At 38.0% G+C, this 21,208-nt stretch overlaps 5 protein-coding genes across 9 annotated transcripts in view; 3 read left to right on the plus strand and 2 right to left on the minus strand.

The window, feature by feature from the left end:
- LOC123865501 (protein 4.1 homolog) overlaps nt 1-8,040 on the minus strand; it is an 89,078-nt gene extending 81,038 nt beyond the window's left edge. For all 3 annotated transcript variants that reach the window (XM_045906557.1, XM_045906556.1, XM_045906554.1), the window contains exon 1: nt 7,683-8,040. The gene's annotated coding sequence lies outside the window, so the exon portion shown is untranslated. The remainder of the gene's footprint in view (nt 1-7,682) is intronic.
- LOC123865502 (actin-related protein 8) overlaps nt 1-21,208 on the minus strand; it is a 32,572-nt gene that overhangs the window by 9,390 nt on the left and 1,974 nt on the right. The gene's annotated exons all lie outside the window — the stretch shown is intronic.
- On the plus strand, nt 5,595-20,824 carry LOC123865504 (XK-related protein 6). Of its 2 annotated transcripts, XM_045906564.1 has the most exons (7): nt 5,595-5,599; nt 13,108-13,118; nt 17,912-18,192; nt 18,467-18,586; nt 18,741-18,928; nt 19,270-19,422; nt 19,622-20,824. In XM_045906564.1, the coding sequence occupies exons 3-7, from the start codon at nt 17,936-17,938 to the stop codon at nt 20,092-20,094; spliced, it is 1,191 nt and encodes a 396-aa protein (XP_045762520.1). In that variant the 5' UTR covers nt 5,595-5,599; nt 13,108-13,118; nt 17,912-17,935; the 3' UTR covers nt 20,095-20,824. The 2 variants fall into 2 exon arrangements, with proteins under 2 accessions (XP_045762520.1, XP_045762519.1); XM_045906563.1 differs by lacking the exons at nt 5,595-5,599; nt 13,108-13,118 and having other exon boundaries at nt 17,811-18,192.
- LOC123865508 (vacuolar protein sorting-associated protein 28 homolog) lies at nt 8,606-12,081 on the plus strand. 2 transcript variants are annotated; one of them, XM_045906569.1, is made up of 7 exons: nt 8,606-8,845; nt 8,940-9,000; nt 9,457-9,652; nt 10,261-10,362; nt 10,590-10,724; nt 11,338-11,475; nt 11,910-12,081. In XM_045906569.1, exons 1-6 carry the CDS (start codon nt 8,839-8,841, stop codon nt 11,461-11,463), a joined length of 627 nt encoding a protein of 208 aa, XP_045762525.1. In that variant the 5' UTR covers nt 8,606-8,838; the 3' UTR covers nt 11,464-11,475; nt 11,910-12,081. The 2 variants fall into 2 exon arrangements, with proteins under 2 accessions (XP_045762525.1, XP_045762523.1); XM_045906567.1 differs by having other exon boundaries at nt 8,607-8,845; nt 11,338-11,465; nt 11,899-12,081.
- On the plus strand, nt 12,686-17,497 carry LOC123865507. The gene is made up of 6 exons (XM_045906566.1): nt 12,686-12,903; nt 13,446-13,706; nt 14,077-14,261; nt 14,831-14,988; nt 16,351-16,486; nt 17,078-17,497. Exons 1-6 carry the CDS (start codon nt 12,835-12,837, stop codon nt 17,160-17,162), a joined length of 894 nt encoding a protein of 297 aa, XP_045762522.1. The 5' UTR covers nt 12,686-12,834; the 3' UTR covers nt 17,163-17,497.

A 21,208-nucleotide genomic window follows, 5' to 3' on the forward strand; every position in this document is an offset into this window, starting at 1 on the left:
ACTAGGCAAGTATCTAGGTATAGAACTTAAGTTAACACAATAGAATAGGTTGTCACGTTACAACCTTCAGAGGTCGAATTTAATGAGTTTAAAAAACACAGTGACGCAGATGTGTCTGAAACAACTTGTATTGGACGAATTTGAAATTTAAAACACTCAAAGTATAGGAACAAAATTTAAATTGGACATGTTTATGCTGTTTTCGTAAGTTGCTCGAAAGAGGGAGCATCGGGCAAATAAAACCGTATTCCAGCTGGTCCATTACGAAAAAGCTGCATCAAGCTACATAATATTATAGGTACACGACTAACTGACCTAGATACTACATAAAAATATGTACCATTTTTTTTAAATGAAGAAATACATTTTCACGATTTATAAAAAACTCCACACTCAACAGATTTAAATAGGAGAGCAAAGTTTGTATGAAAGTCCATCTTTTTCAAGTTATTTCCATAAAAATTGGTATGTGGGCTTTTGGTTTAAAATGTTTCAGATTCATGTGTTTCAGAATTTTGAAATTTCACCCTCTCGTCAATTTTAAAAATTCCACTCGAATGACGCCGGGACGAGTCAGCTATTCATTGATCAACCCATTACCGCCCCACTACTGAGTACGGGTCTTCTCTCAGAATGAGAAGGGTTTAGGCCATAGTCTGTCACGCTGGCCCAATGCGGATTGGCAGACTTCACACACTTTTGAGAACATGGAGAACTCTCAGGCATGCAGGTTTCCTCACGATGTTTTCCTTCACCGTTAAAGCAAGTGATATTTAATTGCTTAAAACGCACATAACTGAAAAGTTAGTGGTGCGTGCCAGGGATCGAACCCCCGACCTCCGATTAGGAGGCGGACGTTCTAACCACTAGGCTATCACAGGGTCCAGTTTAAGAAATTAGCTCTAGTATCGACTATAACACAAATTATTCGATACTAGAGCTAATTTCTTAAACTGGCCCCTTTCAAGTAAAGATTTTTATATAAACCTATGAGGATGATACTGCCATTGCTTGTCGCAATTAAAGTGCCATAAGCCTACGTTGTCGTATTTGTTTACAAATTGCGAACAAATTTGCGTAAAATTTGAATTTCGCAGGCAGATCCGTCGCTTCCACCTTAAAGTAAGGTTACAGTTACGAAATCGTTAAAGTTTATTAAATACTGAAAAGTATAGAGGGTTAGGTACTCAAGATTTTCATAACTGTACCTTTTAATTGCCTCATTAATTATTCCTGACCTTCAATAATTTACAAATTACATATATCAAAGAAAACTTAAAGAAACTTGCTTAAAATGATTGAGCCAAGAAAATAATTAGTCATTGTTAATGAAACAAAAGAAAACCTACTCTACTGATAAGAGTAAGTAGTTAGTTAGCTAAGAATAGTTACTAAAACAACTAACTAATACCAAACGATAAACATAGTTGTAATGACTCATGTTCCTATCAAACGCTAATGTTTGCTCAGAGCATTATAAGTAACACACTTCTTGAGGTAATTCAGTTCAGGTGTTTTTTTTTTGCTCAGCGCGTGCCAGATAAGGAGGATTTGAACAAGTGTAAATTAAAAATTTACAAGACAAGTGAAGGTTACAGTAACTAGAAAAGAGCTGGTACTTTCAAACGGCTGAACCAATTTTTTTGGATTATAGCTAAGAAGACTCTTGATTAAGCTACCTTTCAAACAAAAAAAACTAAATTAAAATCTGTTCATTAGTTAAGGAGCTACGATGCCACAGACAGATACACACGTCAAACTTATAACACCCCTCTTTTTGGGTCGGGGTTAAAAAGAGATATTATGCCTCAAGTTACAAAAAATGCAAGATGATGACTTATTTTCAAAATATTCTAACTACTAATGACAAAAAAATTTTGATCTGAAGTAGGCAGATAAGCTATACAAAATTAAGATTTTTTTTAAATTCTGTGTAGATAATAACGAGTTTTTACGACGCGACATAAAGAACTTGTAATTGCCTGAATTCATATCGTTTTGCTAAAACTATGTTTGACCAATGTTGTAACAGGGTCTGTCGATAAGGATGAGAGTTGGGACATGGGAAATTATAAGTAACGGTTGGACCATCACATTGATAATGTTTGAATTTTGTAATTCTTATAGTGCTTTTTCCACTTTCCGGTTTAAGATTTCTCTTGAAAGACTTTCAAGACTTTGGTGTAAATTATTTTATTTTAAAGTCCTCAGAAATACTAAAGATTCGGAGTTATAATTAACTTCTTCGTCATCCAGAAATGAAAATACTCAGCTATTTCCAATACTACCCCAGATTCCAAAAAAAAAACCTGATTAACCAACATTTTAGCGTCGTGTAAACAGAGAGGCATTAATAAAGCAAACACTGCAAACAGCCGGCCGCCCGTGGCGCATACCACTAATTCCGACTTGCTTTGTTGTAAATAATGTGGCAACAATACATGGCCTCATCTTGAACGGAAGTTGAGAAACTGACCAGCATAACAGACATTATACCCTGCTCTAAAACAAGGGTGCCCACTTCCCAAACTTCCTGATATTATCTGAGTTCTGCTTTTGATTTAAATCACGCTATAAATAATGTGGCAACACCACATGGCCTCATCTTGAACGGAAGTTGAGAAACTGACCAGCATAACAGACATTATACATATTTTACACATTAACATTATACATTATTATGAAACATACATCAATGCCTACATCAATTCTCCAGCTATATTGTGGCGAAATCTAAAAAAATCATCTTTGATAACGGACAAGAAAAAATCGAAAGAACTGCCAGCGATGTTAAATGACCCCAACATAATTAACAAACATTTTCTTGACGTACCAGGCGAAAAGGCAGTAGCTTTGTCGGATCTGTCTTATTATGAATATCACCGGTATGGAGATGGTCAATTTACGCTGCATCCAGTGGATGAAATTATCATTGCCAAGATTATTCAGAATTTAAAGTCAAATGCGCAGGGTGTAGACGACATATCTCTTCAAATGCTATTACTGACTTTGCCTCAAACATTACCAGTTATCACCGCGATAGTCAATAAATCTATATCTACGTCTACATTTCCTGATGCGTGGAAGATTGCTAAAATAAAACCATTGCCAAAATGTAATAATCCCCTCAATTTTAAAGACTTGAGACCCATCAGTATCCTGCCTTGCATCTCAAAAATTTTAGAAAAGGTTGTGGCTCATCAGGTAACAAATTACGTGGAAGAAAATAAGATACTACCAACTTTTCAGTCAGGTTTTAGAAAAGGACATAGCACAACTACCGCTCTTGCAACCGTAGTAGATGATATCTTGACAGCACAGGATCAGGGTAAGGGTACTTTGCTTGTTCTTTTAGACTTCTCAAGAGCCTTTGATTCCCTAAATACAACTCTTCTTCTGTCCAAGCTGTCTTACTATGGGTTTGACATCTTAACAGTGAAATGGTTTGATAGCTACCTAAGTGATAGAGCGCAGTTTGTTGAAGTCACGAACAACGACAGCACAATCTCAACCTCTAACCCATCTCCTGTGACCAGAGGAGTTCCTCAAGGATCTATTCTTGGACCTTTGCTGTTTGCAATTTATACTGCTGACATTAAAAGTTGCATTAATCATTGCCTATACCATCTTTATGCTGATGATACACAACTGTACATCTCTTTTGATCCCCTGGACACAGCGGCAGCTGAATCAAAAATTAACTTTGATCTAGAGCAAATACATCTATGGTCAAAAAGGAACTGCTTGGTACTAAATCCTAGTAAATCACAATGTATGATGTTGGGTTCCAAAAGTGTTGTTGCTAAATTAAACATGCTTAATCCCACAATAAAAATCAATAATAATATCATTGAAAAGATAGAGGAAGCACGAAATTTGGGAGTAGTCTTTGACACCGCACTGCACTTTGAGACTCACATTCTTAACGCCGTCCGCAATAGCTTATATCGCCTTAAGCTGCTTTATAAAATGAGGCCCTATATTAGTTTAAAGTTAAGAATACGGTTATGCGAATCACTCGTTCTGTCAAGACTAAATTATGCTGACACGGTATATGGGCCTCGTCTCTTAAGTAGGACTAAAAAAGTTATTCAACGCGTCCAAAACGCCTGTGCTAGGTATTGCTTTAATATCCCACCACGCACGCATGTCACTTCCTACATTAACGAGGCAAATCTCCTGAAGATGGAAGCACGTAGGAAGTTACACCTTGCTACTCTACTGTTTGGGGTACTTAAGCACGGAATCCCAGAATACCTGCGTAATAAACTAATGTGGTTTGGTGATAAGTCAGCACGCATTACACGTAATTCCTATCTCCTACTGTCTACACCAAAGCATAAAACAGCGGCATTTAAGGGAAGTTTTAAATTTGCGGCCACTAAGTGCTGGAACGATTTACCACCACCGTTAAAATTGCCTATGTCCCTTGGAATTTTTAAAACTAAACTGAAAACATATCTTCTTTTGCAACAAAAAATTACAAATTAAAATTAATTATTATATTAAATATTTACTATTTGGATCAATCAGCACAGTATCGTTACAGCACTTAAGCCGCACTTTATAATTTATTAGATTATAATCTTAGATTGCATTCATTATTTTTCTTGCTTGTCTTTGTACCTTAATTTTTATATCGTTAGTCTTTTTGCTTTGTTTTTTTTTTTTTTTTTATTATATTATAATTATTTTATATTTAAATTAGGTAACTTGTAGTCCGTGACCTCACTCTTTAAGGCTCCCACTGAAAACCAGCGCTGCAGCTTGCTGCAGCATTATGCTGAGTGGGAGACCTATATTTGGTCACATGGGACATTTTAATTTTAGTATATGTTAACTTATAAGTATAATATTATTATGTAGATATTCATTCAATTAGTTTTAAGATATATTGTATTGTAATGTGATCAAATAAAAAAAGTTTTCTTTCTTTCTTTCTTTCTTTCTTATACCCTGCTCTAAAACAAGGGTGCCCAGTTCCCAAACTTCCTGATATCTGGGTTCTTCTTTTGATCTAAATCACGCTATAAATAATGTGGCAACACCACATGGCCTCATCTTAAACGGAAGTTGAGAAACTGACCAGCATAACAGACATTATACCCTGCTCTAAAACAAGGGTTCCCACTTCCCAAACTTCCTGATATCCGAGTTCTGCTTTTGATCTAAATCACGCTATAAAATATAAATAATGTGGCAACACTATATGGCCTCATCTTGAACGGAAGTAGAGAAACTGACTGGAATAACGGATATCATACCCTGCTCTAGAACAAGGGTTACCACTTCCCAAACTACCTGATATTATCTGAAAATTCTGCTTTAATGATCTAAATCGCACTATAAATAATACTACCAACCTACACCACCAGAGGTTCGACAAATACCAGAAGCTAGAGCAATCGTGCGGTAAGGGAGCTACCCGAGGCAGCGCGCGCGGCCCCAGTACATATTTCCAGACCTATGGCAGAGTTGTTGTGGTTGTCATTTATCACAAGATCTAAGGCCTCGGTACTGTGTCTCTCCTTATACTGTGAAACAGCCTCGTCTTGAATGGAAGTCACCTTGTTTGTTGCTTTATTCAGGTAATATTATTGTGCTCAACCGCATGATTGTTGTGAGTACATATTTCTTCGTCTTCATCATGATCAACTCATCAACAGCTCACTACGAACATAGGTTTACTCAGAATAAGTCCGCTTTACGCCAAAGTCTGCCATGCTGGCCAAGTGCAGATTGCAATTGATATTTAATTGTTAGTCTCTATGAAAAGTTAGAGGTACGTACCTGGCATAGAACCTTAGTACTTATACAGTACTAACTAGCCTATGCAAAGCTATGCTAGTCACAGTCATAGTCATTTAATAATCGTAACATACATTATTATAAACATACATGCTTTAACATTTATAGAATTACAAAACCATAATAGTGACAACCCTACACGACACACACACACACAAACACATTATTCAATTATATTATTTAAGTAATAGAATCAATGATCTCAATGAATTTGATCACAAAACTATGATGACATCACCAGGAAGGCTAGAGCCCAATGCATCCATGATGTCACCGGGCCAATTTGAGTTAAATAAAAGGTTGAGGCTACATTGTGCCAAGGTCTGATCACTTGTTGCAACAATTGTATGGCCTGAGCTCCATTCAAAAATGTTGCTTTGTAATTTGGTATCTCCCCTTGTGACCCTAATTACTGAATGAATTCTGCTCCAATTTGTAATCATAAAAATCAATGTATTTTGTGATCATAAATTAATTACATTATCTTATGTATAATACAATATCTAAATTATTATGATACTAATGGCCTGATACACATCCACCAGATAAACTTTATCTTCTTCGAATGGATAAATTTGACATTTTGACAGATTATCTGGAAGATGTGAAACAGTCCCTAAGTAATATTATAAATTAGCTGATACTTCCAACTTTATCTGCGTCAATGAGGCTTTTTATATAAATCCCGTACGACCTCTTTCATTTTCCGGGATAAAAACTATTGGATTTAGATAATCCATGGTATAATCTATCTCCATTCCAAACAGTCAATTCCGTCCAGTAGTTTTTGACTGAAAGAATAACAAACTTACACACACAAACAAACTTTCGCCTTTATAATATTACTGTGATACAAAAGTATGTACCTATCCATCTGTCTATCTGCTACCTTCCACAGCTCATCTGATTAACCAATTTTGACAATTGATTGCATCCTGGAGAGTTTTATACTACTTTTTATCCCAGAAAATCAAAAGTTATTAGATTTGTATTTTACTAAGAATCGGTCCATTGACTTATGTGTTCTTTGAACTGAACTAGCACAATACTTCAGTGAGTTCAGTAGTGAAAACTATTTAACTTTACCAAACAACATGTCCACAATTATGGAATAATGTGCTTCTAAATAGATAATCGAGTGCTTGTTGCTTGTCAGCCACATGCAACTGGTTTTTAATAGCTATTGTTGTTAACAACCATAACTTTAAATAACTAGCTACCACAATACAATCAATGACATTAGTTTTTAGTTCTACTTAATGAATAATCAGGTATTACTTCATACAAATAAATCCCTCTTAGACTGTAAAAGTTGAATCAACAATGGCTTTGAGGTTTAAAGATTGCTGCATATAAACAGAAATAATTGCCTGTTTCCTTACAATAAACGTTACGTACATTTCTTATAATTATTTTCTTAAAAACTTCTTGCATATTTATGTTATCACAAAGACTCTTGACTGGAACTGTTCACAGTAGGTACTTCATACAATATCCATAACATTATGTTTAGTTTATTACCATTTTGCCTACTGATAAGTTTTTACCGTGAAGTAAGTCGTATAAACATGATTATGGTGAGGAGTCGCTCAGTAAAGTAGTAAGTACTCCATAAAAAGTAGGCCACAGCCGCCGCGCCCAGCGCTGTGGCCCTACAGAACGACCGTGTATTAACTGCTGAGGTTGCGAAACATTCCCAATAAGAAAAATATAAACATTCGATTTCGCAAGCATACCTACTAATCATATATTTAGAAAATATGCAATTCCTCAAATTTTCACTAAACACTCGCGTAAAATAAGCAACAACAACTTCAGATAGGTACCAGTTGTTTTGGAACGTTGATAAGAAAAAATAGCGTACAACCACTGACCTGTAGATTAACAAGATCCCATTAAAGGGACAACTGGAAAGCTGGAGAGGTCCAGAACTTCACTGTGCCGTGTTTCAGCACGTAAACATGAGTAGTTCACGATTGTAAAGGTAGAACTGGATACCACTCAATCACCACGAATCCACCTTTGGAACTCACATGCACAAACACTTTTGGTCAAGAAAACAAGTTTTTAGGTGCAACTTTTGAAGCGACTATTCACCGCGATTATTATTTTCATTCATCGCAATGTGAAATCATTCGAGACGAGCGGCAGTTACGTTGCCCAACCGAAGAAACTACAATCTGCGGGGCAAGGGCAGGGAAGCTCGCGTCATCCGCCATGTTGAATCATTACGTCATGTTTAAAAAATGCCAATTAAAAAACGCTACACTCACAAAAAATACACAACTTAAAAGTAAAAATTAAATAAAATTTATCGTATAATTTTATTTCCTGAGATTTTATTAACTATACTTGTAGATATTTAAAAATCTCAATAATAATATTAAAAGTTCGGTGCCGAATTCACCATAGTGCAAAAAGAAGAAAGTCGTCAAGCAATTCAAACTACTTTGCCTTGACTCATAAAATGGGACTGGCTCTTTTTAATATAAAAACAATATTCTGTCATTTTATCCTTGAAGAACATTCTGCCTATGATTCGTCAACTCATCCGATAAGGATAAGGAAAAAGAACAATATATTAAAAATAATTGACAAGCATTTGGTGACCCTCGATGGTTTTACGACCAAAAGGGCTAATACTATGGCAGAGAAGCAGCCGTAATCCTACTTCAACAGAGAGTCAGCGTTTGAGCCTTCTCATCCAGACGCGTTGCTTTTTGGAATTTAGAAGTATAAAATTTGTCTATGATTAATGTCAAAGTCATCATCAATTACTGTCAGTGTCACTGTGGTGTCACTTTCAAAATCAAAATAAAAAGTTTGGTTGTTTTCGATTGATTTCTTCGATCTTCGATTTTCAAGTGTTTACTAAAGTACTCTGTGTTTCAAATTGAAATACTTGGAATTCTTATAAAAGTTGATTCAAATTTAGTTAATTACGTACCGACATAACGTAATTTGTAAACAATACCAAGTTATTGATCTCGTCAGAGAGTCAAGAGACAGATTTTTCTAAAGGAAACAATCATGCAAGGTATTTAGTCATCATCAGTTTATTATTTCTATTATGAATACAAGTTTTGGTTTTTTGGTGCATTTGTTATAATATCATCCGTTTTATTCTTTAGACACAAGGCCGGAACTGTATGAAGAAGTCAGGCTTTACAGAAATGCACGGGAGAGAGAAAAGTGAGTCATTTATTCGGTTTTACTGGAGTGAAATAGGTACATATTATATTATAGTAGTATCTAGGCAGTAGGTACAATCAGTGCTTCCATAAAAATATGGTTAAGACAATGAATTCAACATAGTAATTGTATTATAACTATTTGCTGGAAATGGAGATAAATTAGTAGATGAACAAATCTATTTTAGGTTTATTTTGTGGTTTAGCGACCATCAAATTATTCGTGGTATGTACCCATTAGTTACAGTTTAATAGGAAGAAGCCTTCTAACACTAGTTACTTAGGCATCAATCCAATTTAGAGTTCTGACTTCTAGATTTTGCTGGACATAGATTTCCTGTAAGTAGTCCACACTTTTTTATCTTCATATTGCCAATTTTTTGAACTATTTTGAATCTAATCTAAAATTCTCTTCTGTGTTTTGTCATTCACTGGTCTAACTCTAAACATATTCTAGGCACGACAACATGGCAGAGTTGTACGCTGTGGTGAGCACCCTCCAGCACCTGGAGAAGGCCTACATGAGGGACTGCGTGCGCGCGCAGGAGTACACGGCCGCCTGCAGCCGCCTGCTGGTGCAGTACCGCGTGGCTTTCAAGCAGGTTCAGGGTGACGACTTCCCCACCATTGAGGCATTTGTTACCAAGTTCAGGGTAAGGCTTCCTCACAATTGAGCTATGAGGTAATCTTTTTATCTTGCAACTTGAACTGTAGAGAAAAGTCTGTTAGATTATGAATACTATGTGGCGACTGACAATATCTAGTTTCAAATGTAGAGAGTAGAGATGCCACAGTCCACTTCACTTTTGACTCATTAAAGTTAAGGTTGAGACTTGAGTGAGACATCTTTCCATTAAGAAGAACTTCTTGTGTCTTGTTCAGCTATGTTACTCTATTTTCATATATAAAGGTAAAAATATGGGCGTTTCTTACTCTTTCACACTACAGTGAACAAATCGATTTGGCTGTAGAATGGAGATGGCTTATTCCCTGATACATAAACTACTTTTTCTCCCAAAAATCAAAGAATTCCCATAGGATTTTTAAAACCTAATCCATGCTGTCTTTGTCTGACTAAAACTGATGTTTTACTATTATCCTTACATAGGGGTCCTGCAGGGTTGCATTTTAGGACCTCTTCTCTTCCTCACTTACATTAATGACCTTCCTTAGGTACCTGATAGTAATATAGTCTATAGATAGTATGTTTGCCAATGATAGATAATTAAAGCCAATTGCATAAGTATTGCTTTGCCAACAGTTGGACTGCCCGGCAGCATTGGAGAGGATACGCGAGAACAAGCCAAACCTGATCAAGGATGATAAAGGCAACACCAACAAATACATTGCTGAGATTGTGTCTGTGAGTATAACTACATTAACGCTTTACACACTACAAATTATTACTTATACCTGTAGATATTTATAATGTAGTTTGTGATTCAAAATGGTTAATGCTCAATGAGTTTTTTGCCTCTGTTATTTGTATGGGATTACGTAACAGAGAGAGCCCGATACTATCTTCTCTCCCTGGATAGAGTACCTACATGTTCCTCGTGTGATAAAGTTTTCCTTTAATACTTTTTCCAGCTGTTCATCACTCTGATGGACAAGCTGCGGCTGGAGTTCCGTGCAATGGACATGATCCAGCCCGAGTTGCGCGACCTGCGCGACACCATGGACCGCCTCGAAATGCTGCCCGAGGACTTCGAAGGCAAGCTCAAGGTGAGAGTATATCCCTCACTTCCCTCCCCAGTGACAAGCCATAGACCTAATTTAACCTGAGCTGCACGATACCTTGGACTGAATATATTGCCATCCCCTCTCCTTTCCATTCACCCCCTCTCCCTTCCACTCCCCCTCTCCCTTCCACTCCCCCTCTCCCTTTCACTCCCCATCTCCCTTTCACTCCCCTTCTCTCTTCCACTCCCCCTCACACCTCTTTGCCAGTGTCAAGTCATAGACATAATCCAACCTAAGTTGCGTGATATAATGGACAGACGCGAATTACTGCCCGAGCAAGCAAGCTTAAGGTACGAGTATACCCCTCGCCAGTCACAATCCATGTACATGATCCAACCCGAGCTGGATCGTGTACATGGATCCAGCTCGGGCTGAGCAGCCAATCATAACGCGCGCCCGTCTGTGAATTATGAGCAAGACAGCACGAGTCTGTGCTGTTCTTATGTTTAAAATCTTAACGTCGCAAGCAAAAAGGTCTGTATTTCCTTGGTTTGCGTTCAGTTTTAGTCGACGTTACGCTGCGCTTTTCTGCGCAAACGAATTTTACCCACGCGACTTGTAAAAGTGGTATTACTATACTTGTCTTTTCTCACAGGTGCAAGAGTGGCTGGATAAGTTGTCTGAGATGTCGGCCTCAGACGAGCTCACTGAAGGCCAGGTGCGGCAGCTGGTGTTTGACCTGGAGTCAGCATATGGCGCCTTCAACAAGGTCCTGCACTGAGGGTGAGGCTATGTTTGTATATCATAGTCACAATAGTTTTGAAACTTGGTAATAAAACCTCAAGGCTTCACTTACACTGGCAGATGTCAAGCGAAGCATCAAATGTCTAAATGTGTGACATGGGCCATCGTGGCCTAACGCCCACTGAGTTTTTTGTCTTTATTATTAAAAATTAGCTGATGCCCGCGACTTCGTTCGCGTGGATATAGTTTTTTTTTTAAATCCCGTAGGAATTCTTTAATTTTCCAGGATAAAAAGTAGCCTATGTGTTAATCCAGGGTATAATCTATCTCCATTCTAATTTTCAGCCAAATCCGTCCAGTAGTTTTTGCGTGAAGGAGTAACAAACATCCATACATCCATCCAAACATAAAACCTTCGCGTATAATATTAGTAGGATAGGAAATAATACATCATGAAATTTGTTTTTTCCAGGTATACACAAGGCTCAAGCATATAGGTTAAGAACCACTGTCAAATCGACTATATCGGCAAATTATATTATTGTTGTTAATTGTTAATTAATACCAAACAGCCGACGATGGCAATAAATGTTAAAAATTATTATTATAATACGTACATTTTGTAAAATATATCATACCTACTAATTTAATAAAATGAAAAATACCTACAACAATAATTGTTTTTCATTTTATCTAAGGACTGATTTCTTAATCTCTAAGTAAACTTTGACTGACTTTTCTTAACTAAATTTCATCATCATCAAGCTATTACTGGCGCACTACAGGGTACAGGTTTCCACTCAGAATGAGAAGGCTTTAGGCTATAGTCTACCACGCTGGCCTAGTGCAGATTAGCAGACTTCACACACCTTTGAGAACATTATGGAGTACTCTCGATACAGGTTTCCTCATGATATTTTGTACAACGATTGTATGCATTGTACAACGATCGGTACTTGAGCGTACGCTGTTTGTAATCAAATCGTAAATTCTATTAATTTTTGATGCCCGTAAAACATTCGTTATTGATGTGACGATACTACGGTAGGGCTACCATAAAATAAACTTATTTAAGATAAATCTCGTACGAAATATAGGCCCTTGGTAAGCTACGCCGTACGTGCAACCGAATAGACCGAGCAAACCACGCTGCCTACTTAAAATACCTACCTAGTAAGAGTTTTAATATCTCGATAACGTCGATCGACTTCAGGAAATGCAAACTTGTGAAAAATGGTACAGTCGTCGCGCCCAGCGCTTCAAAGTGGTCACCCGAGCGAAATTGCAGGATTGCGTAATTTACTTTTTATTCATTTTGTACTCAATATTTTACTACAGACTTACTTTACGTAACTAGATATTAATTAATATATTATTTTCTAAGCTTCATTTTTACTGAATTATCGAAATGAACAATTTTGTAAATAGAGTAAGCGGTGTGGCCGTTTGTATATTATTGTTAATTTGTTTTAGAGATGTAAGTTTATTATTGCATACTTATTTTATCAAAAAGAAAGACCTATGGCATATTAGAGATGCGACACGTATTTTCTAAAATATTACTAAGTAGTTACGAGTATTTTGAGGATAGTAGGGCTTTAGCTAGTAAAATCCGCCCTTTTGACTATATCAATGGGTGTGGTGCCTTAACGACTACCTATTGTACGTATAAGTAAGCAAGTCAGTTTATTGGATGGATGACCTTTACCTATGCTCCGAGCATCGGGGAGCACGTTAAGCCACATGGGTTCCAGTTATTATCACCAGCATCCATAGACAGTCCATAGACAGTCTTCAACTTGACCACCTGCTCGTCTAGTGTCAATGGCCAGAGCATGTAGCCATCTCAATCACATGTGCATACACAGAATTGGCCTGAGTGGCAGACCAGTGACATCCAGACAAAAGGAAGTAGGAACACGCTTTTAGGTCAGAGCAAGGCGTGTTCGACCGAGCATGCAGTTAGCGTTGAAGTAGTACCTACTTCAATCATGTGTCACGCTTCTGCATTCTTTTCAGTGTACAAAAGACGTTCATAAAATAGACAAAAAATACCACCTAGTGCGTGAAGCATACGACGTAGCCAGAAGCCTGTTCCTCCAGGGTCGTAACAACTACAACCAGCTCAAGAACACGTCTCTCCTCGTGATGGACACCTTCCTCGACCTGGTGCGCATCATGAACACTGAGATGGCTAAGAAGCTGCGCGGAGCCGTCATCAAGTTTTACAAGATCAAATACTTCCATGACTTCACCAATTATGTTATTACGCTGGAAGAGGTAAGGATTTCTAGTTTTTTTCTTATTTTTAGCTTAGCGCTTGGCTGCAAATAGACTTTCGTGCTTGATACCGCTCCTTGTATTATAGAATGCATATTCTGTGGTCGACATGCCTTTTTTCTATCCGACACAGGTTACATGGTTATCAGACCAGGCTTTTAGAAATTCGGGCGTAAATCTCGACCTGTCATCGGACACCCTCATAGCTACGCTGACAGCGATAATTTTTGTGTCGCCGCTAGACGACTATTGTCCATTGATGTCAATGGATTCGCTGCGAGTCCATTTATAACCATAGAAGTTGGATAAATCAGCTTAACAGTTAGTTTACTTTCATTGTTTCAAGTTTACCTTCAACCTCTTTACACAGATGATAGACATAACAGAGCACTGCCTCTCAGGGCCGGCGGAAAAGCTGGAGCATCTGCGTAGTGACTTCCACTTCCTCATCAGAAACTTTCAGGACGTGCGGCTCTTCCACACCGTCCACAAGTGCCACAACGAGTTGCCCGATGAGGTCGCTGCTGCTCACTGCATCCTGCATCAAGCTGTTCTGTATGTATCTGACATATCCTACGTGATAATGATGATGACGAATTAGGTGCTTAGAGCCGACGAAGTTGAGCTGATTTTATTATTAAGGTTCAGGTCATATAGTCTATCACACTATCACATCACACTAATAAACGCTAAAACTACTGGACGGATTGGGCTGAAATTTAGAACGGAGATAGATTATACTCTGGATTAGCACATAGGCTACTTTTTATCCCGGAAAATCAAAGAGTTCCCACGGGATTTTCAAGAAACTACATCCCCGCGAACGAAGTCGCGGGCATCACCTAGTATTTTATATGACCAAAATCAATAAAGTGGATGTTGTATCCAAAAAAGTGAGAGTCTGAATTTTTTATGCTATCCTATCGAGTGGGGTGTATTTGACCCAAGAGGAGAAAATTCTGAGTTTATAAAATATGTAACTAACTAGTAGGTAACTACAATATTAAAATATACCTACCAAGCGACAGAAAAACAATTAGTATATTATTTTCATTTCGTTTAGGGAGTAGTTGGGTTTTCGTTTTGAACTCTATCTTGAGTAATAGTGTATTGCAATGTTATAGCTTCAACGAAACAATGCAAGAGAGTCTGGTGTCCATAGTGGAGATCAAGACCAATCAACACGCGCGCAAGATGAACGCGTCGCTGTACGAAGTTCCGAAGTGTCTCAACTCCTTCGTGCCGAACTTCTTTGAGCAACTTCTTGTTGATGCGTACACAGGTAAAAAAGAAAATAAATCTGGTGCTCTATTGCGGTAGAATGACAGCTACAATGTCACGATCGCAATCACCTCTGATTGGTTGGCGCTCGCCCACTATTGGCTACAATGCATTGTTGCAACAAGAATTCCTTAAATTCAGCCAATCACAACGATTGCGATTGTCATAATGCAGGTTTTTCGGAATCAAGCTGCTGTACGATTAGCAGTTATAAGTACGAGTTTTCACATTAAGCTAATGAAAGACGTAGATTTTCGAGCACTTATGCAATTTAGCGTTCCGGTACGATGTCGCGTAGAAACTGACCAGGGATAGGTACGGTTAGCCCTTCCAAGTTAGTCCGCTTCCATCTTGGCCTTCATTATACCCTACCACCAAGTGAGATCGCAGTCAAAGGCTAACTTGTATCGGAATAAAAAACTTAAAAAAAAATTAGAGTGAAATTGACCTTAGTTTCCTTGTTTTAAAGTCGACTCGTGCATTCAGTTTCAGTAGGTACTAACGATTTTTACTCGTATTTCGCTTGGGGCGCTAGCTGTAAGCATAATATGGACCATCTACCATACGATATCTACGTATATTATGTACGAACTTCCGACTTTTTTGACGTTACATTGTGTTTCGATATTCGAAAACTGTCAACGTTGTCGAGATGTAACTGGTACTATCCCTACTGTACTGCTAGTAATCTTATGAACTAGCTTTTGCCTGCGACTTCTTCCTGTTTCTCCAGAGAGTGCCAATGGTCTTCTTACTCGAAACTAGCAGATAACTGTGTCCTTTCACGCTCCAGGTCTTTAACGACATCCATGCAAAAAAATACTTGGATCTACTATCCATACTAATATTATAAATGCGAAAGTGTGTCTATCTGTCTGTCTGTCTGCTACGCTTTCACGGCTCAACCACTGAACCGATTTTAATGAAATTTTGTACAGACTTAGGATACATTCCGGGGAAGGACATAGGCTACTTTTTATCTCGGAAAAACAAACGATTCCCGCGGGATTCCTAAATACTCATCCGCTTGATCGATTCGTATGAAATTTGGTGCCGAGGTAGCTTGCGTCCCTGTAATTGACATAGGCAACTTTTTATCCCGGAAAATCAAACAGTTCCCACGGGATCTTTAAAAACCTAAATCCACGCGGACGAAGTCGCGGGCATCCTCTAGTAGTATATAAGTCCGTTACTCCGTGGATCTGTTACTCCGTTGCGACGTGACTGAAGGACAAATTAATAAACCAACAAACAGACAAGAAACTTTGCTTACTAACATACTTTCGCTGTTCGCATTTATAATATTTTATTCGCGTATTAGGTGCCTAGGTATTGATTGAAACATACTAGTTATTTATTACAGAAAAGTGTGGCTTCCTGAAAGTGGTGAACGCATCCATTGAGGATCTAACAAAAGGCACATGGCGAAGCTGCAAAGACACACTTTTTTCCAAAAAATGGACCCCATTGGTTGAAATTCTGAAACAGAAATATGACGGGTACCTATGTACATACTTTAGTAGTTATCCTTAGGGCTGATTTTTCGATTTTTCAATCGTCTAATAAATTTGATTGTTTGCCAGTTTTTGCATAGGCAGATTCCTTATTAATAGTTGAACGTTTTTGAAATAATTCTGTGAGAAAAATATCTTGCAAAGCGGTCCAGAAGTTTCGGAAAAATCGCCAAATCTGTATACATGCATAGAAAAACAAAACGCGCTGCTGTAGATGTTGCCGATCATAATCATCATGATCAATCATCGCCGGCCCACTACTGTCCACGGGTCACCTCTCAGAATAAGAAGGTTATAGTCAGCCACGCAGGCCCAGTGCGAATTAACAGACTTCAAACACTACCGCTAAAGTACCTAAGTGATAATTAATTACTTAAAACGTATATAACTCCGAGAAGTTAGAGGTGCGTGCCCGGGAGTCGACCCCCGATCTCCTGAAAAGGCCAACCTCCTGACTATTAGGTCCTTTTATTCCATCTACCGCTGCTAGGATCATCACTCCTGCGGTTTGCTATTATTCCAACAGTATGCGATGTTCTTTATCATACTTAGTTACAATAATTTATCTCATTTCAGGTCCATGACATCGCAATCGCTTTTGCTGACGCTGCTTTCGGCGAATTTAACGTCTAATGATATTATGAAAACATTATACTCATGACTTATAATAAGCTATTTATTAAGTAGGTACGTACCTAACTACAGGCACGTAAATCTTGAAACTAAAATATTAACCAGTCGACTTTTTACGTGTTCCCAGAGGAAAAATGATTATTTTATCGACTGGTATTTAGTTGAATTTTATTTATCTACAACCGATTGTGTAGTATTAAAATAAGCAGTCATTCTATTTATGTAATTAGGTACCTACTTAGTAGGTCCATGTTTTAATGTAATAATATATAAAGACGAAGGCACCTGTTTAACTAGAATGGTTTTATCATTTTCCTTAATTTATCATTGAAACCTGTTTGTATGTCCGACACTCACTATTTAAGTAAGACTAATGCTCAATGGTCTGATCGGTCGCTGGTCGGATCTTTGGCATTGTGGGCGCAGCTAGATGTAGAAGAAATCCGTGGCAACGAGCGACGACGTGGCCGGCCGCCGTGATCTTTTTTAAAATGATATTTACTTGAGTACAGTGTGATTGAGCTTAGGCTTTGTCCGTTCTAATTAAATGATAAATAAATAATATATTAACGCATGTGAATCTAAAGTTACCCACATTGACTTTTTTGATTGAATTCGGTTTACATATCTGTAGAAAAATCAAAGTGACATATGACAGGAACTTTTTATTTTTTGTCTGCTACTTGTCAACAATGTCACAAAAAACCCGCGAGATGTTAGCTGCTGTTGTGTTTATTTTTTATTATGAATAATTATGATTGCAATAATTTACCGATAAAAACAAGCCAAATAATTATCAAAATGCCGAAAGCAGCGCGAAAAATGCTCCAAAGCGCCTACTCTTACGACGAACCGGATCGAATGCCGAGCAACATTACGATAACAAACTTCGATCTCTTTCTGTATGTGGTTGCGATAGTTGGACATCTCGTAGATTTAGGGCTCGACATCAATGTGGCGGTGCGGTACTCCCTAGAGAGGAAAATGATGGAGTTCGGGTGGACTTTAGCGTTTATACTCCTACCAGCATTCGTTAACACAGCTGTCTCCATTAGAATGTAAGTAGTTCAAACTTCTTGTTCCTCTGTGAGGTTGAGTCATTCTATGATAAAATACTTTGTAGAACATTATAAATAGCATTTAGGTCACGTTCTTGACTTAAAATCCTCAAAGCTTCAAGCTCACAATGCTTGGTTTTTCTCATTGGTCATTACTGAATATTGACGGTCGTCACCCCGTCTCTATTAATCACATAATGGTAGGGATTTTCTTGGAAGTAATAAACAAATAGATACATTGACGTAGATCTGTACTATTAGGCAATGTTTTCAGGTATGCCCAAGATAAACAGCAGGATTCTGTTACCAATGAGTTCACTAAAAGGAAGTGGCTACGGATCTTCATCCTAGTGCTGCAGATGGCACCAATCCTGCGCTTCACGGACGCTCTCATGTTGGTATCAATTACATTTTAATAACCTTTAAAAAGGGATCTGATTGTTATCAATTCATCTAGTATTTAATGTAGATTTGCTGAGTTCAAATTTCCATTTAATTTTCTTATGATTAACCTAAATGAATTGGGATTGAGCATAGAAACGTGTCAGTTACGCAGTGAAGTCGCGGCGGGCGGCGCGCGCGCACGACGCGGCCTCGCAGCGCATGTACTACGCGCTGATGCTGAAGGAGGACTCGGACGCGGCGCTGCTGCGCGTGTTCGAGTGTTTCCTGGAGGCCGCGCCGCAGCAGGTGCTGCAGACCAGTCTGCTGCTGCGCCAGTACGACCGCCTGGCCGGTGAGTGACAACTCTCTGCATCTTATAGCTCTGACAGTTGTGATCCCGTTCTATTTACTCATCACGTTTACGGGAGCTCCCAGATCCATGTGCACAGAATTCTATAGTAAGAATTCAACACATGCCACTTGTACTCCTAAACCGATATTGATATACAAGACAGACAGACAAAGTGTAGATTTACTCAAGTTGACATATCAACTTTGCTTCACTGAATCTATTTTCATTATCATTATTTATAATAGATCAAGTAGCTTTCCTGATGCACCTTAAATCACTAATTATTGTGCTTTAAGTTTTTTTATGTGATTGTGAATTAACCTGGATAATTTCTTTTCCAGTCCACCAAATTCTGTCGATAAGCTCTTCAGTAGTGGGCATGGGCTGGTGCCTCGCGGCCTACCAGCGCGCGGTGCGCTTTGCCCAGCAGGACAAGCTCAACATGAGCTGGCCGGGCACTGCGCTGCAGACGCTGTGGCACTTTCTGGTCACTTGTGAGTATTATGTTATACTGCTCAAGTGAGAATAGATTGGTGCTTCATTGAAAATTGATGTCATTTTCGTACTCAGCACCCCAAATGATCCCATGATACCTCGAAAATGTTTAAAAAATTAATAAAGGCAGAGATTCGTGTTTGAACACGCAACACTACACTATACTCCTGCAATAATTTTTTTCATTATTTGTTTCAGTGAGCCGAGTGACTTCAATGTCAGCCATCGCCTACCTGTTTCCATACTGGACCGTGCTCGCTTGTGCCATACACATCTTGGTCATGACCACCTGGCTCCAGCTCTTTGACCGGTCTCCGTTCTGTTCCCACAACCAACTCGGCCAAATATCATTCTCTCTGGCTCTGGGAGCTGTATACTTATTCACATACATCTTGCCTGTAGAAGGTAGAACTAGATATAGGTACGCCGCATACTATTCAACATGTTTCATACAAAATATAACATGTATGGCACTCTGGTATGTCTATGCAGACAACTTTATGAGGTCTTCCATATATTTTTATCCAATGTTAGTGTTGTGTGTAGTGCCTTATGTGTTGGGTTTAGTGTTTATGGTTGTTTATTATGCTTTTCTTCATCCAAAACCAAGCAAGGTATGTGATGTTAGTGTGGAATTTAAAACTGATGAGCATGTCGCTCAAGTTAGTTAACAAATAGAGAATAAGAACCATAAGAGCGAAGTCTAAGGCACAATACACACTGTCAGAGTGGAGTGCAGCCGCAGCGTATTTAGGTTCTTTACTAAAAGAATTCACAGTATAGCACTATCGGCTGGAAAATATTCCAGCCGACAGCTGCCATATTTATTATTTCTTTTTATAGCCTGTGGCACTCGGAATGATGTAAGCATTCTTAGGATAGGTAGGATTATACATTCAAATCTGATGAGGCATTTAGAAGTTCCCTGAAAACTTTGTACTCCTTGTTTTGAGCAGTTGTGTAAATAGAAATTCTTATGATGGGTCATTCACAGGTGGTTTGGAACTATCAACTCGCTGCCTCCTCTCCACTCTAGTGATGCAATGAGATCTAATTTTAATTAATTATAGATCGTTTTGTACCTACTTCATAATGAAATTATTTGTAAGGTTATACAATGTTTTAGTACTTTATACATTTTTGTTTCTGGTAAGGAGTTTTGAATAAAGTGGAGGCGATTTACGCATAGGTACTGCACGGAAAATGAGAGGTTTACTGACGAACCAATCGCGCGGCAGCAGATGCCTGCCTTCTCGCCTCACTTCATACCAACAATAAGATTGATTTTAGTTGTATGGTGTAAGATCCAAACCCTTTTTTGTGGGGCCAATTTCTGTAACCAGTATTTTATATTGTATGGTAAGCAATTTTAAACAACTTACTGATTTTATTACATAATATTATAAATAAAAGACTGAAACATAATACTTATTATACTATGGCAATATGAATCTAATAGTAATTAAGTTTTTATAATACCTAAGCATATACGAAAGGTTTATTAAATAAAAAACAAGTCAGAGTTTTAAACAATTTTATAATTTTATACTGAAATCTCCAACCTCTGCCATTTTAGTAAGTTATAAAAAAAAAAAGCTTATGAGTAATACTTAACAAACATTTGTTTCTTTATAAATTAAAAAGTTGAACAAAATTTAAGTATTTTATTTTACATGCCTTTGGAGTTTTTTTGAAAAAATAGTGGAAAAAAACTGACAAGCATCAAGATCCTTGTGGCTTGCTTGACTACACATCTCCTTAACAGCTGCCATTCTCATGCACGAG

Source organism: Maniola jurtina, chromosome 5, assembly GCF_905333055.1.
Source record: "Maniola jurtina chromosome 5, ilManJurt1.1, whole genome shotgun sequence".
NCBI lineage: Eukaryota > Metazoa > Arthropoda > Insecta > Lepidoptera > Nymphalidae > Maniola > Maniola jurtina.

What these genes read in the sequence shown, in the direction of transcription:
- LOC123865508 (XM_045906569.1), top strand. An exon ending in AATGCACGGGAGAGAGAAAA is followed by an intron (nt 9,001 to 9,456) that starts GTGAGTCATTTA and finishes AACATATTCTAG; the next exon opens with GCACGACAACATGGCAGAGT. An exon ending in ACTTCGAAGGCAAGCTCAAG is followed by an intron (nt 10,725 to 11,337) that starts GTGAGAGTATAT and finishes CTTTTCTCACAG; the next exon opens with GTGCAAGAGTGGCTGGATAA.
- LOC123865504 (XM_045906563.1), top strand. Translation starts at nt 17,879, where the DNA reads ATGAATAATTATGATTGCAATAATTTACCGATAAAAACAAGCCAAATA. An exon ending in CCAGTACGACCGCCTGGCCG is followed by an intron (nt 18,929 to 19,269) that starts GTGAGTGACAAC and finishes TTTCTTTTCCAG; the next exon opens with TCCACCAAATTCTGTCGATA. An exon ending in GTGGCACTTTCTGGTCACTT is followed by an intron (nt 19,423 to 19,621) that starts GTGAGTATTATG and finishes TATTTGTTTCAG; the next exon opens with TGAGCCGAGTGACTTCAATG.
- LOC123865507 (XM_045906566.1), top strand. Translation starts at nt 12,835, where the DNA reads ATGAACAATTTTGTAAATAGAGTAAGCGGTGTGGCCGTTTGTATATTA. An exon ending in TGTTAATTTGTTTTAGAGAT is followed by an intron (nt 12,904 to 13,445) that starts GTAAGTTTATTA and finishes CATTCTTTTCAG; the next exon opens with TGTACAAAAGACGTTCATAA. An exon ending in ATCCTGCATCAAGCTGTTCT is followed by an intron (nt 14,262 to 14,830) that starts GTATGTATCTGA and finishes GCAATGTTATAG; the next exon opens with CTTCAACGAAACAATGCAAG.